Source organism: Biomphalaria glabrata, chromosome 1 (genome assembly GCF_947242115.1).
Source record: "Biomphalaria glabrata chromosome 1, xgBioGlab47.1, whole genome shotgun sequence".
In the NCBI taxonomy this organism is placed as follows: domain Eukaryota; kingdom Metazoa; phylum Mollusca; class Gastropoda; family Planorbidae; genus Biomphalaria; species Biomphalaria glabrata.
Window position 1 is genome coordinate 1,301,484 of NC_074711.1, and position 25,513 is coordinate 1,326,996.

At 38.6% G+C, this 25,513-nt stretch overlaps 1 protein-coding gene across 5 annotated transcripts in view; it reads left to right on the forward strand.

Annotated features, from left to right (window-relative positions):
• The window catches only part of LOC106050679 (repulsive guidance molecule A-like), an 81,769-nt gene that overhangs the window by 51,771 nt on the left and 4,485 nt on the right, over nucleotides 1-25,513 (forward strand). For 4 of the 5 annotated variants that reach the window (XM_013205712.2, XM_056041863.1, XM_013205720.2 and 1 more), the window contains exons 2-3: nucleotides 3,962-4,131; nucleotides 13,949-14,424. In XM_013205712.2, coding sequence (XP_013061166.1) covers nucleotides 3,962-4,131; nucleotides 13,949-14,424 — 646 coding nt within the window. Of the gene's footprint in view, nucleotides 1-3,609; nucleotides 4,132-13,948; nucleotides 14,425-25,513 lie in introns of those variants that run through there. The other variant, XM_013205706.2, reaches the window with a different exon arrangement.

A 25,513-nucleotide genomic window follows, 5' to 3' on the forward strand; every position in this document is an offset into this window, starting at 1 on the left:
AAAGACATGTTTTCAGATTTAGTTCCTAGAGTATTAGAACACCTACATTGGAAGACATGTTTTCATAGGTGGCGCTGTAACACTTTCACGTGATTTCATGAGTGGCGCTCTAAACACACTAACATTGAAAGACATCTTTTTCAGAGTCTCTACAGGCCGGATCTTTGAGATGACGTGATTATGTCACATCCTAGACCAAGTTTTCCATCTATTTATGAAAAAAAAAGTGATTATCTTATAACTATTGTGAAAGGTTTGCTAAAAACGTGAACAAGGATATCGAGTTCAAATCCTGATACACCCTCAGGTTTCTACTCCACCAGGCTCTCCAGTAATTGGGCTGGCCACACTATGCTCCCTTAAGCAATGTGCCACAATAACAAGAGTCATTCATATCAACCTTCAAAACAGCACTTAGATCTAACATCCCGAAAGAAACTCGTGGTTTAGATAATGTAAACAATTGATACAATGAACAAAGTAATAGTCAATAAATTTATAAACAAATCAAAGGGGACTATTAATGGAATGTTGAAAAAAAATTGATTATGGACAATAGGAACACTTTATAGAGAAGGCAAATTGGACAATGGTCAGAATGAAAAAATGTAATAATTAGTAATAATGTGCAAGGTAGGCTATTGATAGAGCACCTATTTTAGACAGTGGAGAGAGTGGTTTCTATTTTGCATAGCGTGACAATCCGTATTATGTAACAGACGTTTTTAATAACTATTGATTTTATGTTTAAATACAGGTATGTATAGACCGTCATATTAATAAATTGGACTAAATATATTCTTACCCACTTTTTTTTTCTTGCGTGTGTGTCATTTTGAAGTTGTAGATCTAGATGTACATGATATGTCAGCCAATTTATAAGCTTAGTTGGACGTGTGGACATCTGCAGTGTTGTTAAGCTCGCAAAGGGAAATGACTGAACTCTTTGAAATTATATTCATTGTTATTTCCCCTTCGACTCTATTGTCAGAGTAGATTATATGTAAACTAAATATCAGAATTTTTTATTTTTCTAGCCAATTTTACGTAAATCAATTTTTATTTTACTGAAATGTAATTTTGATTCTCTTCTTCTTGATGTGATCTAGATGTAGAGGCTTGAAGCCCATTTTGCGAATTTGTTCGTGTTTGTGCGTGTAAGCCTATGTTCCAGTGCTGGGAGTTTATTTTCTGTTATTAACTTAATTTTTCGAGTTTTGTAATCATTAAATTTTGTGTGCGATGTTAAAAGAAATATAATTCGATCTAAGCATGTAAAATTCTGTTCTGTGCTGAAACTATGGGAGTTTGTACCCATCCTAATACAGATTCACGATATCAAAAGATTTTATTTTGGCATTTTGTGGTCGATAAGATTCGTAAAACATCATTTAAATATTTTAGCACTGTAATTTTAAAGTGTTTGCAAAATTTTGTTTTGTTTGTTTTTCATTGCTTTTTATCGGACACTTTTATACGAAAGCTTGTTTACATTAACTTTGCTCAGTATAAAAATGTGATTTTTTTTTTTAAATCCTAAAATGCTTACACAAAAAAAAAATATAAAAAAAAAATTACTACATAGTTTTAAAAATGTTTTGTTCATCAAGTCTGCCATATTCTTTACACCGGATTCACCATAAAGCTTACTATTTATGGATTGCCCCCCCCCCCCCCATTTTGTGAAAATCTCCATTTTTTAATGCTTCTGTTAAAGGAGTTCAAATGTAAAAACGCAGTTTGTTTAATGTCACTATTTTAGGTTTTTGTTTCTTCATGATATTTATGTGTTGATTTAGAGTCATCAGTACATGGGGGAACTGTATAACAATGACGATACGGTATCAATATATCCTTCGTTACTGTGGGAACAGCTTGTCCCATTGATTTGGAAGACTTAGAAATATTGTAAGATACTCAATTCAAAGCTTAGAAATGGTGAAGAGGGGCAAACATATTTTGAGAAAATGAAAATGTATTTTTCCGACTGATTAATGGAGTCTGGTCCCTAGCATACCAAAAAAAAAAAAAAAAAAGCTAACAATATAGGACGTCCTTAAGCTGGGTTAGGCTGGGGGGGGGGGGGGGGTAATCTCCTGATAAGCTGTGGAATGTTTTATTTCAATCTTGAGAGATATGATTGTTCCCTGTGATTGTTTCCTGTGATTGTTCCCTATGTGGATTGTTTGACTGCCTGTCGGCTGCTTTATTTTCTTCTTACTCAATATCCAACACCTTCAAAGTTGAAGTGGTAAAAGAGGGGGGGGGCTGGTTGGGGGGGGGGGGGGTTGGAAAAAGGGGGGGGGGAGTGTAAAGAGCGGTAAATCCAATTTGCGTTTCTCGTTCCTAGAGTTACGACATGACCCCTCCCTCCCCCCCCCCCCCGCGTGACATATTTACATTCAACGGGTTTTGTAATCTCAACCTCGGCGTCCCCTCGGCGGGTACAACTCGTCCGGTCTTAATGCAAAGCAAATAGCCGTGGTGCATTGTGGGGCTGTGTGAGTTTGACAGGAGCTAGGTGTATGTGCGGTGTATGGTTTGTTTCTAGAGCCCCTCCACACACACACCCACACCCACGGCAGCTCGTTAACACCGAAATGTTCACAAAAGGACACCTCGACAACATCCTTTCTCTTTTTTTTCTCCCCTCTAAACATAGCACCTCAGCACCCCCCCCCCCCCCCCCGTCCTTTTTTCGATTGTCTCTCTTACTCGCTCTTTCATTTCTCCATCACCTGGGCCATAATTAAAGAACACGCTCTGCCTGCATCTGTTAGCTGTAAAGCCATGCCCCAGAATAGATCTATAAAATGCCCCTTATTCGTTAAAGGGGTAGATGTTTTCGGAGGCAGCAGAGAAAATGTCAGATTTGTACTTCATTAAGTTATTAACAAAAATGGATGAGGAAATATCAATAATTGAGCTCTCGGTCGAGGGTGGTTAATGAATATGATCCATTTATTCGAGCAGGCTTGTGTTAAACAGTGTCTCAATATCGGCACTGGCTGATATTCCAATATGCATAGATCTAGATATCAATTTCTTTGAGGATTTCTTTTTTTTTTCCTTTTGACCCTAACCAGCACAGATAAGCATTCCTTCAGTAAACTCCCCTCATAAGCCGTCGGTGTTGGATTTCTTTTCGCGCCCTCCTTGACTAGGCATCTCTTCCACCTTGTAACCTTCTCTCACTCTCCTGCTATTCCCCTCTCTCTTGTTCCCAATCAAGCCCCCACCGAGGGCTCAAACGAACAGGCCGAGGTGTGAAAGCTTTATGTTAGAGCCAATCATCTCAAGCCTTGCGCGCCTTTCCCCTCGCTACGTGAACTGCAATGGCTACAGATCTGCTAGATACGCAACACACACACACACTGCACATAGACGTCGGGGCGGGTTGTGTGCGGGGAGGATGGGGGCGGGTTTTCGCACCTTCTCTGGCAAGTGACGTTTAACGCTCCGCCTCGTGACCCAGTTCGTACCCCTCTCCCACTTCGCTTCCTTTCCCCGCGTGTCTCTCAACGCTCGAGACAGTTATAGAGGGCTACTTTTTTTTTCTTCCCCCCCCCCTTTTTTTTTTATAATTGTATACCCCCTTCTATTTTCTTTCTTGCCCCGATACCAGCCGCTAGCAAAGTTCGGCGCTGTGAAGGTTTGGAGGGCAGCACACACTCGTGGAAACGAGGGTGAAAACAGGAGTATAGCTACACACTAGCCAGCGTTCTTTGTTGGAGCATTTCTTATTGAAAGGATACAGTACCGTGACTTTCCGATCGGACTAATAGTGCACATTCTAACTGGACACTATGACCTGTGGCCCCGGTTAACCCTTGCTCTGACCATAGAGGATTTATTATTACGTGCCTGGGGTGTGCTTTGATGTTTTTTTGTTAGCAGTTGTTCACGAAACGTTTCCAACATGGCCGATGGCTTATGGTACACTGTGTTTTCCCATTCACAGAAGAGTCCAAGCAGACCCGAGGACCGCTGAGGGCTGTGGTCTATTCAGTCAGCCCGCTGAATGGAAGGGCATGGGTCCCAGTGGCTCCTCTAAGCCACCGTCCATCGCCATATCTTCGTGTTTTGGCTATTTTCTGTTTTTTGTGTGGGCATTCTTGATCTCAATATCAGGTAAGTCACCTTATAGATCTAGTAGTTATATGCTTATACTTATACATTAGAATTAGATATTAATATTATTTGTGTAGAGATCTAGAAGGTCTAGATATATTTTATATTCAACCCTCATAAAGGCTCATAGTCATAGTAAGCTAGTCATACAAATTAAATCTAGGTTGGATATCTAGACTAGACTATTAAGATTAGAATTAACTAGATCTAGATCTATACAAATAATATAATAATAAATAGATTATTTAATAAATTATTGTAGAATTAGACCTAGATTAGGCTAGATCTAGTTCAGATATAGATCTAGATACAGATAACTAAGAAGTCTAGATCTAGATTATATCTTCATCTTTAAAAAAAAGTAAAAATTAGTCTAGATGTAGATTCTAGTCTATAAATAAACAAGATCTACAATCTAGATTCTTGGTGATTCTAGATCTAAATATTCAATTCTAATCTATAGATCTAGATCTATATCAAGACTATCCAGCATAATTATTTTGCCATTAGGTCTATATCTAGATGTGTATTAGTTAGATCTATTAGATCTATATCTAGGACTGAGTATACTAATGAGTACTGTCCAGAAAGAACCAATGATTTGAGACATCCCAAATTATAATCTGGCAAACAAAAATTTAATATAGACATGACATAGATAGTACTTGATCTAGTACATATATAGACTAGTATGATATACCCCACTTCATAGCTTTAAGCTAGTAGCCCTAGTACTAAAAAGTGATATTTTGTATTATAATGCAAAAGGTGTACCATGACTTAATGTACACTTGACATCGTTCTATTTGAGATGCATGGCTATGTTAACTATGTACACAATAGTAGTAAATCTACATATCAATCTTTCAACGAGTTTTCATTTGCATTTCTTATGTACAATGAGAATGTTTTCATTATTAATTGTAGAGTATCTACACATCTGTATTAGAGATTTTCCCCCATAAAGTAAACAAATGTCAAGGTCAAATCTCAATTAATTTCGTTTATGATTGGATTTACTCAATAAAAGCTAAAAATGGAAGAGCTTTGAACATTTAATTCTAGAATGCTAACAGGTGCACACAAATATGCATAGAACTTTAAAAATAAACACATAGCTTATCAAAAAGTCATTTATTCTGTACATCGGATACACCGAAAAACTTTTTTTTTGCCCGCCATTTATGAAAATCTCCAGTAGATCTAGATCTATAAATTTCTAGGTAGGTTCTAACCAAATAACCAGCCCCATTGGTTTTATGCTTTGTAAAGCCTTTTATTGCATTTAATTCTGTTGTAAAGATTTTTTTTTTAAACTGAACCATACTCTCGTGTCTTATAGATTGCAGACGTTACTTTAAAAAAGAAGAGAATTACACATTTCGAGTGTCGATCTAGTCGTGTCATGTTTATCAATGACTACAACTCTGCTAAGTCGTTGGCGTTCCTGGCTGTTGCAGGCAACACACACAATTCTCTGTACTATAACTACTTTACATTTTAGTCTTCTGCCCTGAGAAGTGTCTCACTACACTCTACTACTGGATATAAACCCCTCACGAGTTTTTTTTTCTGGAACTGTTGAATGTGATAGCGTGAAGGGGCCTGGATCCAGGATGTGACGATTCCACTGGGCATACCCAGGGCACAGTCCACCTTAAGCTTTTCTACTGCAAAATAGTTACATTTGGAGAGCTCTGTGGATGGCGGAGAATGGACCATTGGCCAACCCCACCTTGTACCATGGATATTCCAGTTACAGTTTTAGGCCCAGATGCTCTTTTAATTCAGTATTTGAGCAAGTTGCCAAGACCTAAAAACGTCCTTAAAATGCGGGGATTATATTATATATATATAAAGCCTGAGGAAACATCCATATTACACTAAATGCCAACTGATTTTACTTAATCCAATTTGAATATTTGTTATGTTATAAATCTCACTGCTCTATTTTGTATTTGCACTCTGGTGTAGGAGTACTAGTAGTATTTACATTGGAGCATGTCGTTCCACCCAGAAAAATGTCAGTTATTAAAAGTAACAACTACGACTTCACTTACAGTAAACAAATTCCGCAGACTAAAAACTCCAAAACGTAGATGTTTTAATAACTGAAAAACTATCAGTGAGTCCCAATAGTGATGAAACAATTAAAAATTTACACAAAGCATTAGGGTTTATTAAAAGAAATTTCTACAAATCAAATAAGAACATAGAACAAAAATTTATTTATACATCCTCTGTTTGGGACCCCGTAACTTAAGAAAACATCAAGAAACAAGGATACAAAATAGAGCAGTGAGATTCATAACAAACGAATATTCACATTTGACTAGAGTAACACCTTTAGTAAAATCACTAAATTTAGAAAACCTTCAGGACAGAAGACTTAAAAGTAAAGTAGCAATGGACCTCATTCACCAATCGTAAACAAACAACATTTAGCCACGTGATTCTCTATTTCTCGTATACACATTACGTAATGCACACAGGCTGTCACGTGACAGTTTTTTTTTTCGTTGTTTTATCAATATGATCAAGTGGCTAAACGTTGCTTGTTTACGATTGGTGAATAAGGTCCATTATACATAAAACATTGAACCATAATTTTTCAATGCAAAAACAAAACTCATAAAATCTCAGGCACGAAGATAAAGCTACATTCCTCTTTGCTAGGACTAATTTGTCTTGGCAGAGTTTAAGTCATTGATTAACATGCATGACTAGATTGACTTTGAGACACGCAATTATCTTCTCTTTTTTTTTTTTTTTTTGAAGTAACTTCTGTATTTTATAAGATAACTGAGTATTATTCTTAAAGAAGGATAGTGTTTGAGACATATTCTTAAGTGAAGGATAGTCTTTAAATGAGACATATTCTTAGGTGAAGATAGTCTTTAACTGAGACTTATTCTTAGGGGAAGATAGTCTTTAACTGAGACTTATTCTTAGGGGAAGATAGTATTTAACTGAGACTTATTCTTAGGGGAAGATAGTATTTAACTGAGACTTATTCTTAGGGGAAGATAGTATTTAACTGAGACTTATTCTTAGGGGAAGACAGTATTTAACTGAGACTTATTCTTAGGGGAAGATAGTATTCAACTGAGTCATATTTTCGCGCAGTAGCAGTGTATAGTGAAGTATCCTCTCATTTAGAGGCAGCATTTAACTGAGCCTTCTCACGTATTCAACCGAACTTATTCTCAGGTTAGTTTTCAACGGAGACGTGTCAGCCCTTCTCCTTGACTTTTAACGTAACTTTAGAAGAATTTTTGTCTCCCCCCCCAACACCTGGCCGACACTAAACTATAATCAAGCACACCTGGACTGCTAGATCTTTATTAATCCAGCTACAAGACTCGCCTCTCTCCCCCCTTCACTTACAGTAAACAGACGATAGCCTTGAGCCAGGGGTTCTCATATGTTTACTTTTCGTCCCCTGCTAATTATAACTAGAACTTTAATATACATACATCAGACTTCTGGCTTCGCGCTTCTTGCTAGGGTTCCGCTATAGTAGATTAGTAGAAAGTCTACGTTAAGAGGACTCTTGTATGTTTTAGGACCACAAAACCGTTTACTGGGGGCCATTCTTAACATATTTAGAAACACTGGAGCCAAGACAATAAGTCTTCATTAGTCGAGTCTGAGAGAAGGGAACGCTACCAGCTGATGTAAAGATGGATTAATGTGGCTCGTTGCAGCGTACATTTTGTTTTTAATTGAAAAAAAAATGTGCGAGACTTTATAATATAACGTACCGGCTACTACCGGTACACATATAGACTCAGTGGTATTACCTACCGGTACACATATAGACTCAGTGGTATTACCTACCGGTACACATATAGACTCAGTGGTACAATGTACCGGTACACATATAGACTCAGTGGTATAATACGGTACACATATAGACTTAGTGGTATTACCTACCGGTACACATACAGACTCAGTGGTAAAATGTACCGGTACACATATAGACTTAGTGGTATTACCTACCGGTACACATATAGACTCAGTGATCTAACGTACCGGTACACATATAGACTCAGTGGCATAACGTACCGGTACTCATATAGACAGTGGTATAATGTACCGGTACACATATAGACTCAGTGGTATATAATGTACCGATACACATATAGACTTAGTGGTATAACGTACCGGTACACATATAGACTCAGTGGTATAATGTTACCGGTACACATATAGACTCAGTGGTATAATGTTACCGGTACACATATAGACTCAGTGGTATAATATACCGGTACACATATAGACTTAGTGGTATTACCTACCGGTACACATACAGACTCAGTGGTAAAATGTACCGGTACACATATAGACTTAGTGGTATTACCTACCGGTACACATATAGACTTAGTGGTATATAATGTACCGGTACACATATAGACTCAGTGGTATATAATGTACCGGTACACATATAGACTCAGTGGTATAATGTACCGGTACACATATAGACTCAGTGGTATATAATCTACCAGTACACATATAGACTCAGTGGTATATAATGTACCGGTACACATATAGACTCAGTGGTATATAATGTACCGGTACACATATAACTCATACGACGACGTGCATATGTAGACTAAGCAATATGTCCACTAAGAGCGACGCACAACATTGTAACCTAGTACTAGGAAACTAAAGACGCTCTCACTTGTCTGATCTTCAAGTAGCAAAGGAAAAACTTAAAATTTTATTTGAAACAAACACACAATGAGCGGCAATAAAAATGATAGAAGCAATTTAAAAAAAAAAATCACAAACAACGATGGACATTTGTGTGTTAGTTGTCGACATTGTTTTTGTTTTCATCCTCGTATCCCTCAGCGAGCCCATGTCCATGTGTTGATAACGGCTATCTCATTTTTAAGGTTGAAAAAAAAAAAAAGTATACATGATACGCTTTTATCGACCAGTTTGAACTTTATCTTACAGATCACCAACTCAAACTTTGATAACGCATCTTCAAATTAATTAATGCTGAACATAAAAATTCAAAAGTATCCTCCTTTCCAATTGGTTGAGTCTATTTATAGTTTTAAATGAACTTCCGGTGTGTTTGGGGAAAAAAATAATGTTAACAAACTGTAAAAAAAAATATGTTTTGTTAACTGGTTTGAATAGAAAGATGCTTCCATCGACTTCGTTTTGAAAATAACTAATAGGATCGTGTGGTGTTTGCTTTGGGCTGTTGTCACAAATGTCCGAGGCTCGAGCCTCTGCCGCCCTGCAAGAGATTTGGGGCTAGAACGTAACCATTTCTGAAGGAAAGCCTTTAACTGTACCTACCACGTTTGCGGTCAGTATTTGGTCAGTAACTTAACTCTTTGCTTCTAATTTGTTGTCTTCCCCAAACTGGGAGGCGAAAACAGCACACTCGGCCTTGACCTTGCGTTGTCCTCCCTATCAGATCTAGCAGCCATGTCTAACATTTAAACAAGCGACATTCAAGACTGGACTGCTTTTTTTTTTTTTAAAGTCTATTTACAGTGGTCACCAGCCATCCCGCTGTAGACGCTGACCTCCACATTGCCCCCCCCCCCCTTACCCTAAATGTTAGTTCAGAAGTTCAGTTCTGGACATAGCTTGCTCCCTGTGTGGTAGCATTCATCGTGTGTCGTGTATACACACATTTAGAGATAGATGTGGAAAATATATATACCATCATACTAATGTTAGTGTAATGTCTGTATTGGACTTTTTTTTTCCATTATATATAATATATGACACTATGACAATTATATAGTTGACACTAGAGATAGCGTAAATCTAGTGACACGATGTCCAATCGACATCTCGAAGATCCAGGAAGTAACATTATATCAAGGTGTAGATCCACTTATGAAAATGAATTAATATTACAATATAGAATTGTATAACGAATAAGCGCACGCAATACTTCAGGTGTACAGACAATATAAAGTCAATGTGAATAGTAAGTCCACTGGGGTAGTGTTCAAATAAAGGTCAATAGACTAAATGACTCCAAATTTTCTGTTTTGTCCCCCCTTTTTTATTTATATTATGCTAAGAATAGGTTCGGGAAATCTCTTAACTCTAGTTACTTTGAAGTCTAGTTTATTTTTAGCTTTCTTTTTCTCTTGGGTTTTTTATGAACTATTTTTAGCTCTACCCTAATATGTATATAAGAAACGTATCAAGGTCGCTGGTACACACTATTTTCGCCTTTAATTGAAATGAGACATGCCCATTAAAATTTTTTTCCAAACTGGTCAAACTGAAATTTAAAAAAAAAAAAAAAAAAAATAACGAAAAATTATAGTCGAGGTTTCGGTTCTGTAAAAATGTTATTGTAATGGTTTTAGTTGAAAAAATAATTGTGATGGCTTTTAAAGTTTGTATGTTGGTTATTTCGACTGTAGCCATTTTAAATTTTGGTCTGCATTCCCTGGAACGACTACCAACGAATCAACTATCATTTTTTTCCCAATATAAACTCCTTATAAAAGATAAAATGTAAAATGTCTTGCTTGGCCCTCCTCTTCCATTGTAGCCCCCCCCCCTTTTACACAGACTTAAAAAGTTTCTTGCCGGTCTATTGTAGTTTTCACTACCGCCCCACCTCCTTTTTTCCCCCCACACATACTCGCATTTTCTTAAGCGCTTCATCTGTAGTTCTTCGACGGTTCTAGATCTAGACTTCTTTAAAAGCTACCTTGGTTTGTCGGTTGTAGATCTAGACTTCTTTAAAAGCGACCTAGCACACTGGTATTTCGTTGGTTTGTCGGTTGTAGATCTAGACTTCTTTAAAAGCGACCTAGCACACCGGTATTTCGTTGGTTTGTCGGTCCCAGATCTAGACTTTTTTAAAAGCTACCTAGCACACCGGTATTTCGTTGGTTTGTCGGTCCCAGATCTAGGCTTTTTTAAAAGCTACCTAGCACACCGGTATTTCGTTGGTTCCTTGGTTCTAGATCTAGACTTCTTCAAAATCTACCTAGCACACTGGTATTTCGTTGGTTTGTCGGTCCCAGATCTAGACTTTTTTAAAAGCTACCTAGCACACCGGTATTTCGTTGGTTCCTTGGTTCTATATCTAGACTTCTTCAAAATCTACCTAGCACACTGGTATTTCGTTGGTTTGTCGGTTCTAGATCTAGACTTCTACTCTTGATGATAAAATACATTTTGCTTATCAATATTTCGAGTCTAAATCTCATATAATTTTAAAAGACCGAATGTGTTCATGTCTGAAGATATATGACAATACAGTATTTCACGTCGCTCTGCAAACCGTGATGTGACCATTATTCACACGCTGACCTAGATCTTGCCTGTGTTTTTTAGTAATGTGTTGTATTGTTTATATTGTTATGTATTATAGCAGTGGTTCCTTAACGGAACACTTCGCACATTCTGAGTATTTAGCGGAATACTTCGCTTTTTTTTTTTGTCTAGAGAGATTAATTCACGCAGTGGCCTACTAGTTAATTATTCCAGTAGTTCGCGGAACACCTTCTAGCCTCGCGGAACACGAGGGTTCCTTGGAACAGTTTGGGAAACACTGTATTATAGTGTGTATTGTGTAATGTCGTGTTCTGTACTGTGTTGTTTATTGTTATGCATTGTTTTTTTGTTTATTGTGTTATGCATTGTTTTTTTATTGTGTTCTGTTCTGTGTTGTTTATTGTTATGTATTGTAGTTTTGTTTTTATTGTGTTATGTACTGTGTTTATTGATTTGTTAGTTCAATTAATGAATGTGTGTTTAGTCAACCCAAGAAATGTGAAAGTGTTTTGTGTTGCCTCTTTGGAAATCGTGTAGTCCCAATAGACTGCTTTGTGCCTGTATTGGTAGGACTTGTTTCACCTGTCGAGTGTGTGTGTGTGTGTGTGTTCACCTACCAAAACCAGATCTAGGTCACTTGGTCATAGTGTTATATATTATGTAAGAAAGTTTCTCCTCACATTTAATACCTGGGCTTTGGTATGTGTACGTTCGGTGTGGCCCTAGTCTTTACATTTGCTCAATTAGAATGCATTCGTTATGCATCTAGTCATGGGGAGGGGGTTGTAAATACTTAATCACGTGACTACTAAAAGGCTCCCAAGACTCAACCAATTAGAAGGGAGGGCACTTTTGTATGTTTATGTTCAGCATCAATTAATTTCTATGCCAAGAAGAAAACACACCGCAATGTATTGTATTAATCTGTATCCATCTATCAAGATAGGGAAACGCATCTTATAAATTACAGACGTTACTTCAAAAGAGAAGATAATTACGTCCTACTTGTGTCCGTGTCAATCTAGTCATGTATGTTAATCGTTGGCTGCCTTGTCTGATTCAGGCAACCCATTCTACGCTCTTATAACACTAGTGAAGAAGGTACACTTCTACTAATTGTATAACCAGATTGCGTTTTACAGACACGAAAACAATCGCCGGCTCTCTTGGCTCTAGTAGAGAGGCAAGCCAAGTTTGTCTATCACATCTTTGTACATATTCTGTGACTTTTTATTTTGTCTCACTTTTTCTAATCAATGGACCTCATTCACCAATCGTAAACAAATAACATTTAGCCACGTGGTGCTCTATAATTCTTGATGGTTGTCACGTGACAGTTTTTTTCGTTGTTTTATCAATATGATCACGTGACTAAATGTTGTTCGTTTACGATTGGTGAATGAGGTTCATTTTAAAACGTTGGTTTCTGTTCTACGCTGATATATGCTAACATTGGCTATCTTTGTGTGCTAACGTAGGTCTTCTATATATGCTAACATAGGTCTTCTATATATGCTAACATAGGTCTTCTATATATGCTAACGTAGGTCTTCTATATATGCTAACATAGGTCTTCTAAACATGCTAACATAGGTCTTCTATATATGCTAACATAGGTCTTCTAAACATGCTAACATAGGTCTTCTATATATGCTAACGTAGGTCTTCTATATATGCTAACATAGGTCTTCTAAACATGCTAACATAGGTCTTCTATATATGCTAACATAGGTCTTCTAAACATGCTAACATAGGTCTTCTACATATGCTAACATATGTCTTCTAAACATACTAACGTAGGTCTTCTACATATGCTAACATAGGTCTTCTAAACATGCTAACATAGGTCTTCTACATATGCTAACATAGGTCTTCTACATATGCTAACATAGGTCTTCTAAACATGCTAACGTAGGTCTTCTACATATGCTAACATAGGTCTTCTACATATGCTAACGTAGGTCTTCTACATATGCTAACATAGGTCTTCTACACATGCTAACATAGGTCTTCTACACATGCTAACATAGGCCTTCTACATATGCTAACATAGGCCTTCTACATATGCTAACATAGATCTTCTACACATGCTAGCATAGGCCTTCTATATATGCTAACATAGGCCTTCTACATATGCTAACATAGATCTTCTACACATGCTAGCATAGGCCTTCTACATATGTTAACTTAGGTCTTCTACATATTCTAACATAGGTCTTCTACATATTCTAACATAGGTCTTTTAAACATGCTAACATAGGTCTTCTAAACATGCTAACATAGATCTTCTACACATGCTAACATAGGTCTTCTACATATGTTAACTTAGGTCTTCTACACATGCTAACATAGGTCTTCTACATATGTTAACTTATGTCTTTTAAATATGCTAACGTAGGTCTTCTACATATGTTAACTTAGGTCTTCTACACGTGCTAACATAGGTCTTCTACATATGTTAACTTAGGTCTTCTAAACATGCTAACGTAGGTCTTCTACAAATGCTAACATATGTTTTTTCCTGTTCTGTCCTCAGTGGAGGCCATGCAGACGGCTCTACGAGACGGTTGTGGCACAGAGTCCTGCTCCATTATTTATGTAGACCACAAGACTGGCATCGACGATCACGAGGTCCTGTGCCGACTGGTGCGCACGTTCAACAACTGTCTTCTGCAGAACGCCAACAACTGTGATGGCTATCTGATGTACAAAGCTCTTCGTAAGTACGCCGACTCTGAAGGAGACAAATACAATTGTAATAAAAGCGACACCAGAGTGGAGCCCATCAGCAAAGGGCCCGACCCTGTGCCGGCCCTCTGCGACTACCCGAGCCACGACCCTTCTTTCAAACTGTGTGTTTTGTTCGGGGACCCCCACTTGAAGACTTTTAATGAGGAGTTCCAGACTTGTAAGGTCAAGGGGACGTGGCCATTGCTGGATAATGATTACCTGACCATCCAGGTGACCAACAACGAAGTGGAGGGAACTCTGGAGGCTACTGCAATCAGCAAGGTAAGCTTTCTTGTAGGTTGTACCCATAAACTGTATTATCACAAATGTCTTACATTAATAAGATAAGATCTTTTGTCTGTTGTTATGGAATGTATGAGCGTGTTTCTGATGTAAGCTTCAGTATGGTTTGGTTGTGAAGACTGAAGAGATTCTGATGAAACCACCAGGTGGTATGTCGTAGTTCAAGTTAATAAATAGAGGCGTGAAAGAAGAAACGTGAGACGTTTGACAGAATGGTGTGTGTATTTTTAGTGAGTGCTTGGTGCTTCTCTCTGCTGTACCTAGAAGGATGACTTTTGACAATGGGTCTTGTCTTACAATAGAACCAAACCAGATCAGCGTTTGGTCTCTTCACAGTATTAAGGGATTTCTCCCTTTTTTTTTTTTCAGCCAGTGTTGACTTGTACGAGTACAAACATCTAGAATTTCCATCATATGTTAATAATTATGTTATGAAGAGAGAATACAACCATATATATATATATATATACATATATACATATATATATATATACATATATATACATTACCATATATATATATAATCAAACAAAACATTAGGGTTTATTAAAAGACATTTCTATAAATCAAATAAGAACATAAAACTAAAATGTTACTTAACCTTGGTTAGGCCAATAATAGAATATGCATCCTCTGTTTGGGACCCCTCAACTCGAGAAAACATTAAGAAACTGGAACAGACACAAAATAGAGCAGTGAGATTCATAACAAACGAATATTCACATTTGACTAGAGTAACACCTTTAGTAAAATCACTAAATTTAGAAAGCCTTCAGGATAGAAGACTTAAAAAGTAAAGTAGAAATTATACATAAAACATTGAACCATAATCTTCAAATACATAAACAAAATTTAATAAAATACTCAGACACAAAGATAAAGGCACATTCCTCGTTCCATAAGCTAGGAGATACTGGAATAATTAACTAGTTGGCCACCAAGTGAATTAATCTCTCTCAAAAAAAAAGTAATCAAAGTGTTCCGCTAAATGCCTAGAATGTGCAAAGTGTGCCGTTATGAAAGAAAAAGTTTGGGAACCACTGGCATAGAGAAATAAAAATGGGAGCATGTCATCCCTGCACCAGTTGACCTGGTTCAAATGTGTTGACATAAGCGTAGTCACCATCCGATTGGAGTGGAGGGTCAGTAGTTCATGATTCCATTTCTGGACTAGCCTTGTGAAGGAAATGCTTGCTTTCAAAACCTGGTGTTTGGTATTTTCAATCAGACTACAATAGTAACACCACCTATGGCCTACAATTGCCTCCCGGAAGTCAGTTGTCCATGGCATGATAATTGTCAAACCGGAAGTCCTGACACACTGGCATGTCCCTTTATCCAGTAGTGTGGTAAAGGTCTGTGCATGCTCTATAATTGTGTCTCTGCTTGGTGTCATCTGTCAGTGCTAGATGCTGTATTGAATTATGGGAAGTCGCACATTTTGTTGGTGCTTGCAAAAATAAAATAAAAGCCAGATGCGTGGATCACTAAATGAGGGATAAAGATAACCCCCGTCCTTCCATAGAGTGTATCAGCTTAATTCAGTCCTATAAAATTTATTGAGTAATCTATTAATACCTAGTGATTTTACGTCTGCAGCCCCCCACCCTTTTTTTTTCACAGTACAATATAGATTTACACTCTCTCCGTGTCTATTATGCCTACGTGAGTAGCTCTGTGTCTATTATGCCTACGTGAGTATGCCCGTGTCTGCTAAACCTACGCGAGTAGCTCCGTGTCTGCTAAACCTACGTGAGTAGCTCCGTGTCTGCTAAACCTACGTGAGTATGCCCGTGTCTGCTAAACCTACGTGAGTAGCTCCGTGTCTGCTAAACCTACGTGAGTAGCTCCGTGTCTGCTAAACCTACGTGAGTAGCTCCGTGTCCGCTAAACCTACGTGGGTAGCTCAGTGTCTATTATGCCTACGTGAGTAGCTCCGTGGCTGCTTAACCTACGTGAGTAGCTCCGTATCCGCTAAGCCTATGTGAGTAGCTCCGTATCTGCTAATCCTACGTGAGTAGCTCCGTATCTGCTAAGCCTACGTGAGTAGCTCCGTATCTGCTAAGCCTACGTTAGTAGGCCTGTGCTTATTACGTCCACGTGAGTATGCCCGTGTCTGTTACGGTTACGTGAGGTGCTCCGTGTTTGTTACGCCTACGTGAGTGGCTCCGTGTCTGTTACGCCTACGTGAGTAGGTCTGTACGTACACTCACTGCGCACTTAACGGAAATGTCAGTTTCACACGCCACGTGATCTCATAGCCAATTATCTTCACGCAAAGGCTGCTCCTGGCACCCCCAACAGGTGTCAAATTGACTGTTAGGTCGACTTTAACCTTTAACCCCCCCCCCTCCTTGTCTAACCTCTACACACCCTACGTTGCGTGTTAAATACCATGCCATGAATAATGACCCGATGCTGGACTATGGTGTGGTCACTTAATGTCACCCCTGGGTATCGGACATGTGAGAGATACTCTGTCACCCATGTAGCACAGCATAAGTAGGACAAGGATGGAACTAAGGCTGTAGTGAATTAGAAAGAGTTGAGTTTATGTAGAGCTTGATTTTCACATGTCAACCTGAGCTGTGACCTTTCTTTTTTTTTTTTTTAGATCTATCGGGCATCAAACCAAGTGACTTATAGTCTCTCATAAAAAGTTTTTTTATTTTGGTTAAGAATTCAAATGACTTTTGGGGATTAAAATAAAAAGCAGCTCTTCGTAAAACATATTGATAGTACATAAAACATTTATAGTATGTAAAACATATTTATAGACCGTAAAACATATTTATAGACCGTAAACCTTGTATACAGACCGTAAACTTTATTTATAGAGCGTAAAACATTTATAGAACGTAAAACATATTTATAGTACGGCTGCCTGGTCGTGCAGTTAGCGCGCTGGACTGTCGTTCGGATTTATCGATGGTCGAGGGTTCCAATCCTGCCAGCGAGGTTTGGACTAGGAAATAAACTATCTTCAACTCTGAAGGAACATCCGAAACATGTAAAACAAACAAACAAACAAACCATATTTATAGACCGTAAAACATATTTATAGAACGCATTTGGTGTGTTAAGCTGTCATCGTAATGGGCTGTTTAAGAAGTTTATTCTATATGAGATTCATGAAATCATGGAAACCTTCTGTGTCGCTGTAATACATTTAGGATGTAATCATCTTTTCTTTTTTTTTCCATAAGGCACGTCTGTCATATATTAAAAAACAAGCAATGTCCATTCCGAAGATTTAGGATCAGTGCACTATTATTTTTTTTATATTATTATTATAGCTTTTATATAGCGCTACTTTCATGCTTATAGCCTAATATAGCATGCTCAGAGCGCTTTTTGGTCCAATCTCATTTGTGGACCGGTGGGGGGGGGGGGGAGGGGGTATCTAGGAGTTGGTTTTCCGTGCTGCCTTTAGGCGCTCAGTAAACACAACTCTGCCCCCGAGTCGGGTGTCGAACCTCGAGCCCCCCTTTAGGTAGCCAAGCCAAGTTCAAGCGCACTTAGCCTCTCGACCACGCTTCCCACCACTATTCACAAACCTCTTTTCGCGCAAACCCAAATGCGACCTGTATATTTTGCCATATATTGATGCAGACAAAGCCATTGGCCGCCGGCGTTTCCATGCAAGGTGTTCGTCTTCTGCAACTGTTTCCGACAATTTCTTTGAGTCTCACATGTGTGTCCCTCGACCTTAAGGTGGGATGAAAGTTGATGGACCGACCATCTAGGGCCGCATAATAAAAGACCCTTCTCGTTAACTTTTCTTACAGTTCCCTCACCTATTCCTTGGTCTGTTTGGACCGTTGGGGCACCACACAAGATCTATTGACCTTCTTTCTCCATTCCAGTCTTTTGCCTTTGACAGAATCTCTTCCAATGACAGGCCCGTCCAACCTTGTATGTGTTTCCCCCCATCGATTTCTCTGTCTGCCTCTTCTTCTTTTTCCTGGTATTGTTTCCCGAAGGACGGTTTTTTTTTTTTAGTTCTGTGAACCTTGTGATATGGCATAGAGTTTTCGTTAGCTTTTTTTTTTTCATTTACTATTTTTGTTAAGAATTTTTTTTTGGTTGAGTTATTCGTTAGTTCTTTGTTTTGGCTTAGGCTTAGATCTACATTTGCCCACTAGACGCTAGCACTGTGTTCTATGTTGATACTTCTTGTTTGCAGGGCCAGACTCTATCACGCAATTTATTTACCAGTGGTCCTCAACTTCATTTTAGATAGGTACTTTTAAGTGAAGCTAGTTTTAAAAAGTGTATATAATGGGTAGATTTATATAGAAATAAAGCTGGGATCCGCTGGTAAAATGTAAAGATAGGATTCGAACTAATTATGGTGCCTTGAAAAATTTTTCCCCACTGATCAAGTGAATTCATTCGAAGCAGAAGTTTGGGTTCAACCAATTTGTGAATATGAACTAGATGTTTCTAGTTTAGAGCCTCACACACTCAAACCACACACAAGAATGTTTCTACCTCACCACACACACACACCTACATCTACTGTTCTGTCCTCGTCCAAAGAAATTGTTGACATTTGGTTGTGTATGCTGCTGGCAGGGGGTGCGCTCGTAGCAGTAACTCGGAGTGCGTGTGTGTGTGTTAAGCAGGCGGTGTGTACCGTGGACCTATAGTCTCGGTACGGGTTGGGGGGGGGGGGGGAGAACGTGTCACTGTTGGCCTTTGTGTTCCACCTTTAGACACGACGGAGGGGGAGAGGAGAGGCGCCTTTATTCTACTTCATACAATCTCGCAGTTGAACAGGAGAAAGGGAAGAGGTGGGGGGGGGGGGGCAAATGGAGTAAAAAAAAACTTGGAGTTAAAATTTTCAGCGCCCCTTCCTTAAAAATGTTATTAAAAATGGATTTTAAAGGTGTCACTAAAAAAAAAAGGATAAAAATCGATAATAAAAAAAAATACTGCTGACCCCCAGATTGACGTGGGGGTGGGGGGGGGGGCCTAAAGAAGTCTCTCGTTTGGTTTTTATTACTTTTTTTTTTTGGCGTGAAGTGAAAAGGTTTCAGATGCGTGATAGGGTTCTAGTCAGTTCAACATCTCATTCATAGGTCCAGTAAGTTAAACTTATACATTGGTGAAGAAAGTTAAACATATACATTGGTCCAGTAAGTTAAACATATACATTGGTGAAGAAAGTTAAACATATACATTGGTGAAGAAAGTTAAACATATACATTGGTCCAGTAAGTTGAACATATACATTGGTCCAGTAAGTTGAACATATACATTGGTCCAGTAAGTTGAACATATACATTGGTCCAGTAAGTTAAACATATACATTGGTCCAGTAAGTTAAACATATACATAGGTGAAGAAAGTTAAACATATACATTGGTCCAGTAAGTTGAACATATACATTGGTCCAGTAAGTTAAACATATACATTGGTCCAGTAAGTTAAACATATACATAGGTGAAGAAAGTTAAACATATACATTGGTCCAGTACGTTAAACATATACATTGGTCCAGTACGTTAAACATATACATTGGTCCAGTACGTTAAACATATACATTGGTCCAGTAAGTTAAACATATACATTGGTCCAGTAAGTTAAACATATACATTGGTCCAGTACGTTAAACATATACATTGGTGAAGAAAGTTAAACATATACATTGGTCCAGTAAGTTACACATATTAATAATAAGTCCAGTAAATTTAACATATACACAAGTCCAGCGAGTTTAACATATCTTATCTTATATAATACAGACGTTACTTCAAAAAAGAAGATGATTACGTCCTACGCGTCATGCATTCAGTCATGCTTGTTAACCAATGAGTTAAATTCTGCCAAGTCACTGGTTTTCCTGGCTAGCTCAGGCAACCCATTCCATACTCTAATAGCACTAGGGAAAAAGGAGCATTTGTTCAAATTTGTCCTAGCATATGGGACGAGGAGTGTGCCTTTATTTTTTTGTCTTTCTGAGTATTTTATTAAATTTTGTTACATTTACATAAATCCAGTAAGTTTTAACATATTATGCAAAAGTCTAGTCAGTTTAACATATCATGCAAAAGTCTAGTCAGTTTAACATATCATGCAAAAGTCTAGTCAGTTTAACATATCATGCAAAAGTCTAGTAAGTTTTAACATATTATGCAAAAGTCTAGTCAGTTTAACATATCATGCAAAAGTCTAGTCAGTTTAACATATCATGCAAAAGTCTAGTCAGTTTAACATATCATGCAAAAGTCTAGTCAGTTTAACATATCATGCAAAAGTCTAGTCAGTTTAACATATCATGCAAAAGTCTAGTCAGTTTAACATATCATGCAAAAGTCTAGTCAGTTTAACATATCATGCAAAAGTCTAGTCAGTTTAACATATCATGCAAAAGTCTAGTCAGTTTAACATATCATGCAAAAGTCTAGTCAGTATCGTGCCACCCGAAGTCTAGTCAGCTAAACGCCAGTTCTAAATTTGTTCCAAAAACTCAAAAACTAGGTTGGAAAAAAAATTTGCTTTCAATGCCAAGTTTAGGTTCACAGTGTTGGCATGTCAATAAGACAAAACTACAGATCCAACAGTAGGGACCTATATAGAGCTCATTTATCTATGAAATTCATAGACATTGGACTTGGTCCGCCATTACTGTCTGACAGAGATCTTAACAGATGACATCTTATATCAAGAGTACTAGTATCTCTGGACATACAGGCTTTGAATAAACAATGTTCAATGTTCTGACGCCTGTAGAAAATGTGATTTAGAAAGGTTCAGATCAAATATTGGACAGAGGCATCGCCCCAAATTCTTTAATAGTCACATGGAAATTTGTAAGACTTTTGACCCTTGTGCTGGCCACGTTACACCCTCATAGATGAAATGTCTGAATGTACGCACGTTATTGCCAAATGTTTCTATTTATAGATTTAGACAGTGTTCCAAACAATTTCATGAACCGTGTACACGTGTACTCAAGAGGGAGAGGGGGAAAACAAGAGGAGGGTTGGACTAACTTCCGGTTACATCTCTTCTCATGATGCTCTCAGCTGGTAACGATTAACGCAGTGAAGTGTGCAGTGCTCACTCGGGCGGAACAGTTTTACAAATTAGGCGGATAGATGGAACCTTGGGAGAGGGGGCGGGGTGGACTCTTTGACAAATGCTGTTTTACTTTTAAGTTGTTGTTTTTTTTTTTAACGCAAGGCTTGTTTGAACATTTCAACATCAATTGCTCTGGACTGTGCTGTGTGTTAGGGTTCGTAGGCTCTACGATTTAACTTGTAGAGACCATTTGTTCAGACGAGTTCCCGGATACATTCTTGCATAGCAATTGAATTCTTTCGTTTTGCTAATCTGTTCCATTTTTTTTTTTTTGGTTGGATTAATCAGTTTCATCGTTTTACATTCCTATTATACATACATACAGACACACACACACACCATTTTGTCTTAACACAACTCCGTCTTTCAATTCTCAAAACAAAAAACTTGTACGGGGTTTTACTTCTAATTTCTTTTCAGAAGCCAATGGGGTAACCAATGTAAACAAAGCACATGACCTACTTTGCCTTCTAGTTTTTAAAATGTAAACTATTTGTGAATGAAACAAAACTTTAAATAAGTCAACTCTACGTAACCACGTGTCAACCGGGAGGGGGGGGGGAATCTTCTAATAGTGAAAGTATGAGATCTAGATCTGTGTTAAACAAAAAAAGTGAATCGGAAAACGTTTGAAATGTTTTCAAGATAAAAAATGTTTGTCCCATCGTGACGTTTTGTTTGCTGTCTATTGACTGTCTTGGCGTGTCACTGTTATCTCGTGTCACGTGACTGCCGTCTCACCTGACTAGAACGATCAGGTATTTACACTTATAGAAGACTTGGGGACCGAGACACAAAACACTTGGGCTGCCAAACAAAAGATTCGAGTTCCATCCAATTCTTGTGGGAAATTGTATTCCTTGTGTGTCCACTAGCTCAACTGGATCGTTTTTTTAAAGGTCTACTAGCAGGTCTTGGGAGTGGTGGCTGAGTTGGTGAAGTCTTGGGTTCCAGACCGTAGAGTCACGAGTCCTAAACTCGATGAAACCATGGATATTTTAAATGTCGTGTCGGGATTTTCAAGACGCCCCTGAGTCCAGCCAAATCTAACGGGTACCTGACATTAGATAGTATAGGCCAGGGGTTCTCAACCTGTGGGTCGCGACCCTCTTGGGGGTCGAATGACGATTTGCCAGGGGTCGCCTAAGACCATCGAAAATATGGATTGTTATTGTCTATTCTTCTGTTTCTGTATGTGTGTGGGGGGGGTTTGTAAAAAGGGGTCGCCGATCTTAAAAGGTTGAGAACCGCTGGTATAGGCGGTTGGTCGTTGTGCTGACCAGATAACTTCCTCGTTAACCATCGGCCATAGTAGCAGATGAACAGATGTCCTAAAAGGGTACTTTACTTTTACTAATAGTTAGCCATGAACACCCAGACGAGAGTGAATCCCCTACATCTCAAACCTTGAAAAGAACTTTGTCTTTCTTAATATATTTTTCAAGTCTGATTAAATGCTGCCCTATGTCAGCGGCCCTAGAAAGGGGAATAGCCGCTTTTAGTTTTGTGTGGTCTGTCTGTCCGTCCCGTTTATATCGCTAAAAACTAAAACTTATATTAAAATTTCAGTACCATGATATTTTTAGATCTTGCAAAGTATTGTTACAGTGTTTTCTGAAATCAAAACGTTAATTTTTTTTAATTTTTCATAAAAATACATCATTTTTTTTACAATATTAATAGTGTTTCATTTTATAGAACGAAGTGCACAGTAGGCAAGTGTAAACCCTTGTAGGCATTTAACCAAAGGGAAACGATTCTTCCTTGATGCCTTTACAAAATCATCCAAATCCAATAGCATCAGTTAGGCTAGGTTCACAATTCAAGCATATCGGCCTAACAATACACAAATATTGGCAACACTTTCGATACGTATACGTCCCTTTGTATTGGCGGAGTTAAGAGTTGTGGTTGTCGGTAGTTAGTAGTTCATTGAAACCTGCAATTTTACCAGCCAGAGTGGACCACTTCGGGGGGCCGATTCTGAGTTTGTTTCCACACAAACTCTCTTTTTAACCTTGTTTTCTTTGTCTTTGTTGACTGAAAGGCACGTACAGCACAAATGTAGCAGTCTTGAAAAACTTTCCTGCCTGGTTTAATTACCAGCACTTAAGCTTGTATTCAGTGATTGGCGTTATCAGTTATCAAATTTGTGATCGAAAATCAATGCGTGTTTATCACGTGATCATTGTTGCCCCAGTTACACGTTGATGATACGAATATATACAAGATTGATCAAAGTGTATCATCGTTGGTTCTACTACATGTAAATATACTTAGACATCGATAGATAAAACGATCATGAGCCCTATATGTACTTAGACATCGATAGATGAATCATCATGGTGGGTTGTAAGCCTATCATATTATTTTTATCTAATCTAAGCATTTTTTTTTGTTGTTGTTAGTTGTGTAGATCCAGGCCAAATATTTCATGAATGATGTTGGCCTATGTGTTTAGTTTGCCGTTAAAACTTTAGAATTATTGCTCTGAATCTTCCACCACCACCACCCCCTTTTTTTTTTCTTCCCGACACAGTATTGTGATATATCGAAGGTTATCTGGACCTGACAATGAGTGGCAGTGGGTTCAATTCAGTCGATTCCTAAACCTGTCAATGGCCTCCCCACAATTCAGTACTTGATGATGATGTCAGTGGTGATGAAAGTAACTATTGCCACGGCAGAGCGGGGAGAGTGAGGAGGGTATGTGTCGTGTCAGAGACAGAGTCAGTGTAGGGTATGTGTCGTGTCAGAGACAGAGTCAGTGCAGGGTATGTGTCGTGTCAGAGACAGTGCAGGGTGTGTGTTGTGTCAGAGTCAGTGCAGGGTGTGTGTTGTGTCAGAGTCAGTGCAGGGTGTGTGTTGTGTCAGAGTCAGTGCAGGGTGTGTGTTGTGTCAGAGACAAAGTCAGTGCAGGGTGTGTGTTGTGTCAGAGACAAAGTCAGTGCAGGGTGTTTGTTGTGTCAGAGTCAGTGCAGGGTGTGTGTTGTGTCAGAGACAAAGTCAGTGCAGGGTGTTTGTTGTGTCATAATCAGTGCAGGGTGTTTGTTGTGTCAGAGACAAAGTCAGTGCAGGGTGTGTGTTGTGTCAGAGACAAAGTCAGTGCAGGGTATGTGTCGTGTCAGAGACAAAGTCAGTGCAGGGTGTGTGTTGTGTCAGAGACAAAGTCAGTGCAGGGTGTGTGTTGTGTCAGAGTCAGTGCAGGGTGTGTGTTGTGTCAGAGTCAGTGCAGGGTGTGTGTTGTGTCAGAGACAAAGTCAGTGCAGGGTGTGTGTTGTGTCAGAGTCAGTGCAGGGTGTGTGTCGTGTCAGAGTCAGTGCAGGGTGTGTGTTGTGTCAGAGACAAAGTCAGTGCAGGGTGTGTGTTGTGTCAGTGCAGGGTGTGTGTTGTGTCAGAGACAAAGTCAGTGCAGGGTGTGTGTTGTGTCAGAGACAGAGTCAGTGCAGGGTGTGTGTTGTGTCAGAGTCAGTGCAGGGTATGTGTCGTGTCAGAGACAGAGTCAGTGCAGGGTGTATGTTGTGTCAGAAACAGAGTCGTTGCCTACAGTCCCGCATTATGCGGAACCGTCCCGCAAAATCATCAAAAATGCTCACATGTTTTGCCGTTCCGCATTCGCGATTTTTGGTTCCGCCAAGTCTGAATTCCGGCAAAAAAAAAATCGCAAGTTTTTTTTTGTTCAACATTTATTAATAGTGCGAAATGAAAATACTGAATGCAAAATAAAATATATATAGGTCTGTGGAAGCAGAGTAGATGTAGATTTGAATCAAAGACCCCTTTGTTTGGATGCTAAGCCTTCACGCCCAGAAGGAAAAAAAAAAAAGGTTTAAAGTAATTTACTGTTTTTAGGGGTGTAGTGATCTTTGGGTTAGCAGAGGTCACTGATCATGTTTAAAAAGGAAAGGAGAGGATTGTGGAGTCCAGAATTTGTGATTGTATTTAAAGGTTACATCTGTTGCGGCTGAACAACCTTGAC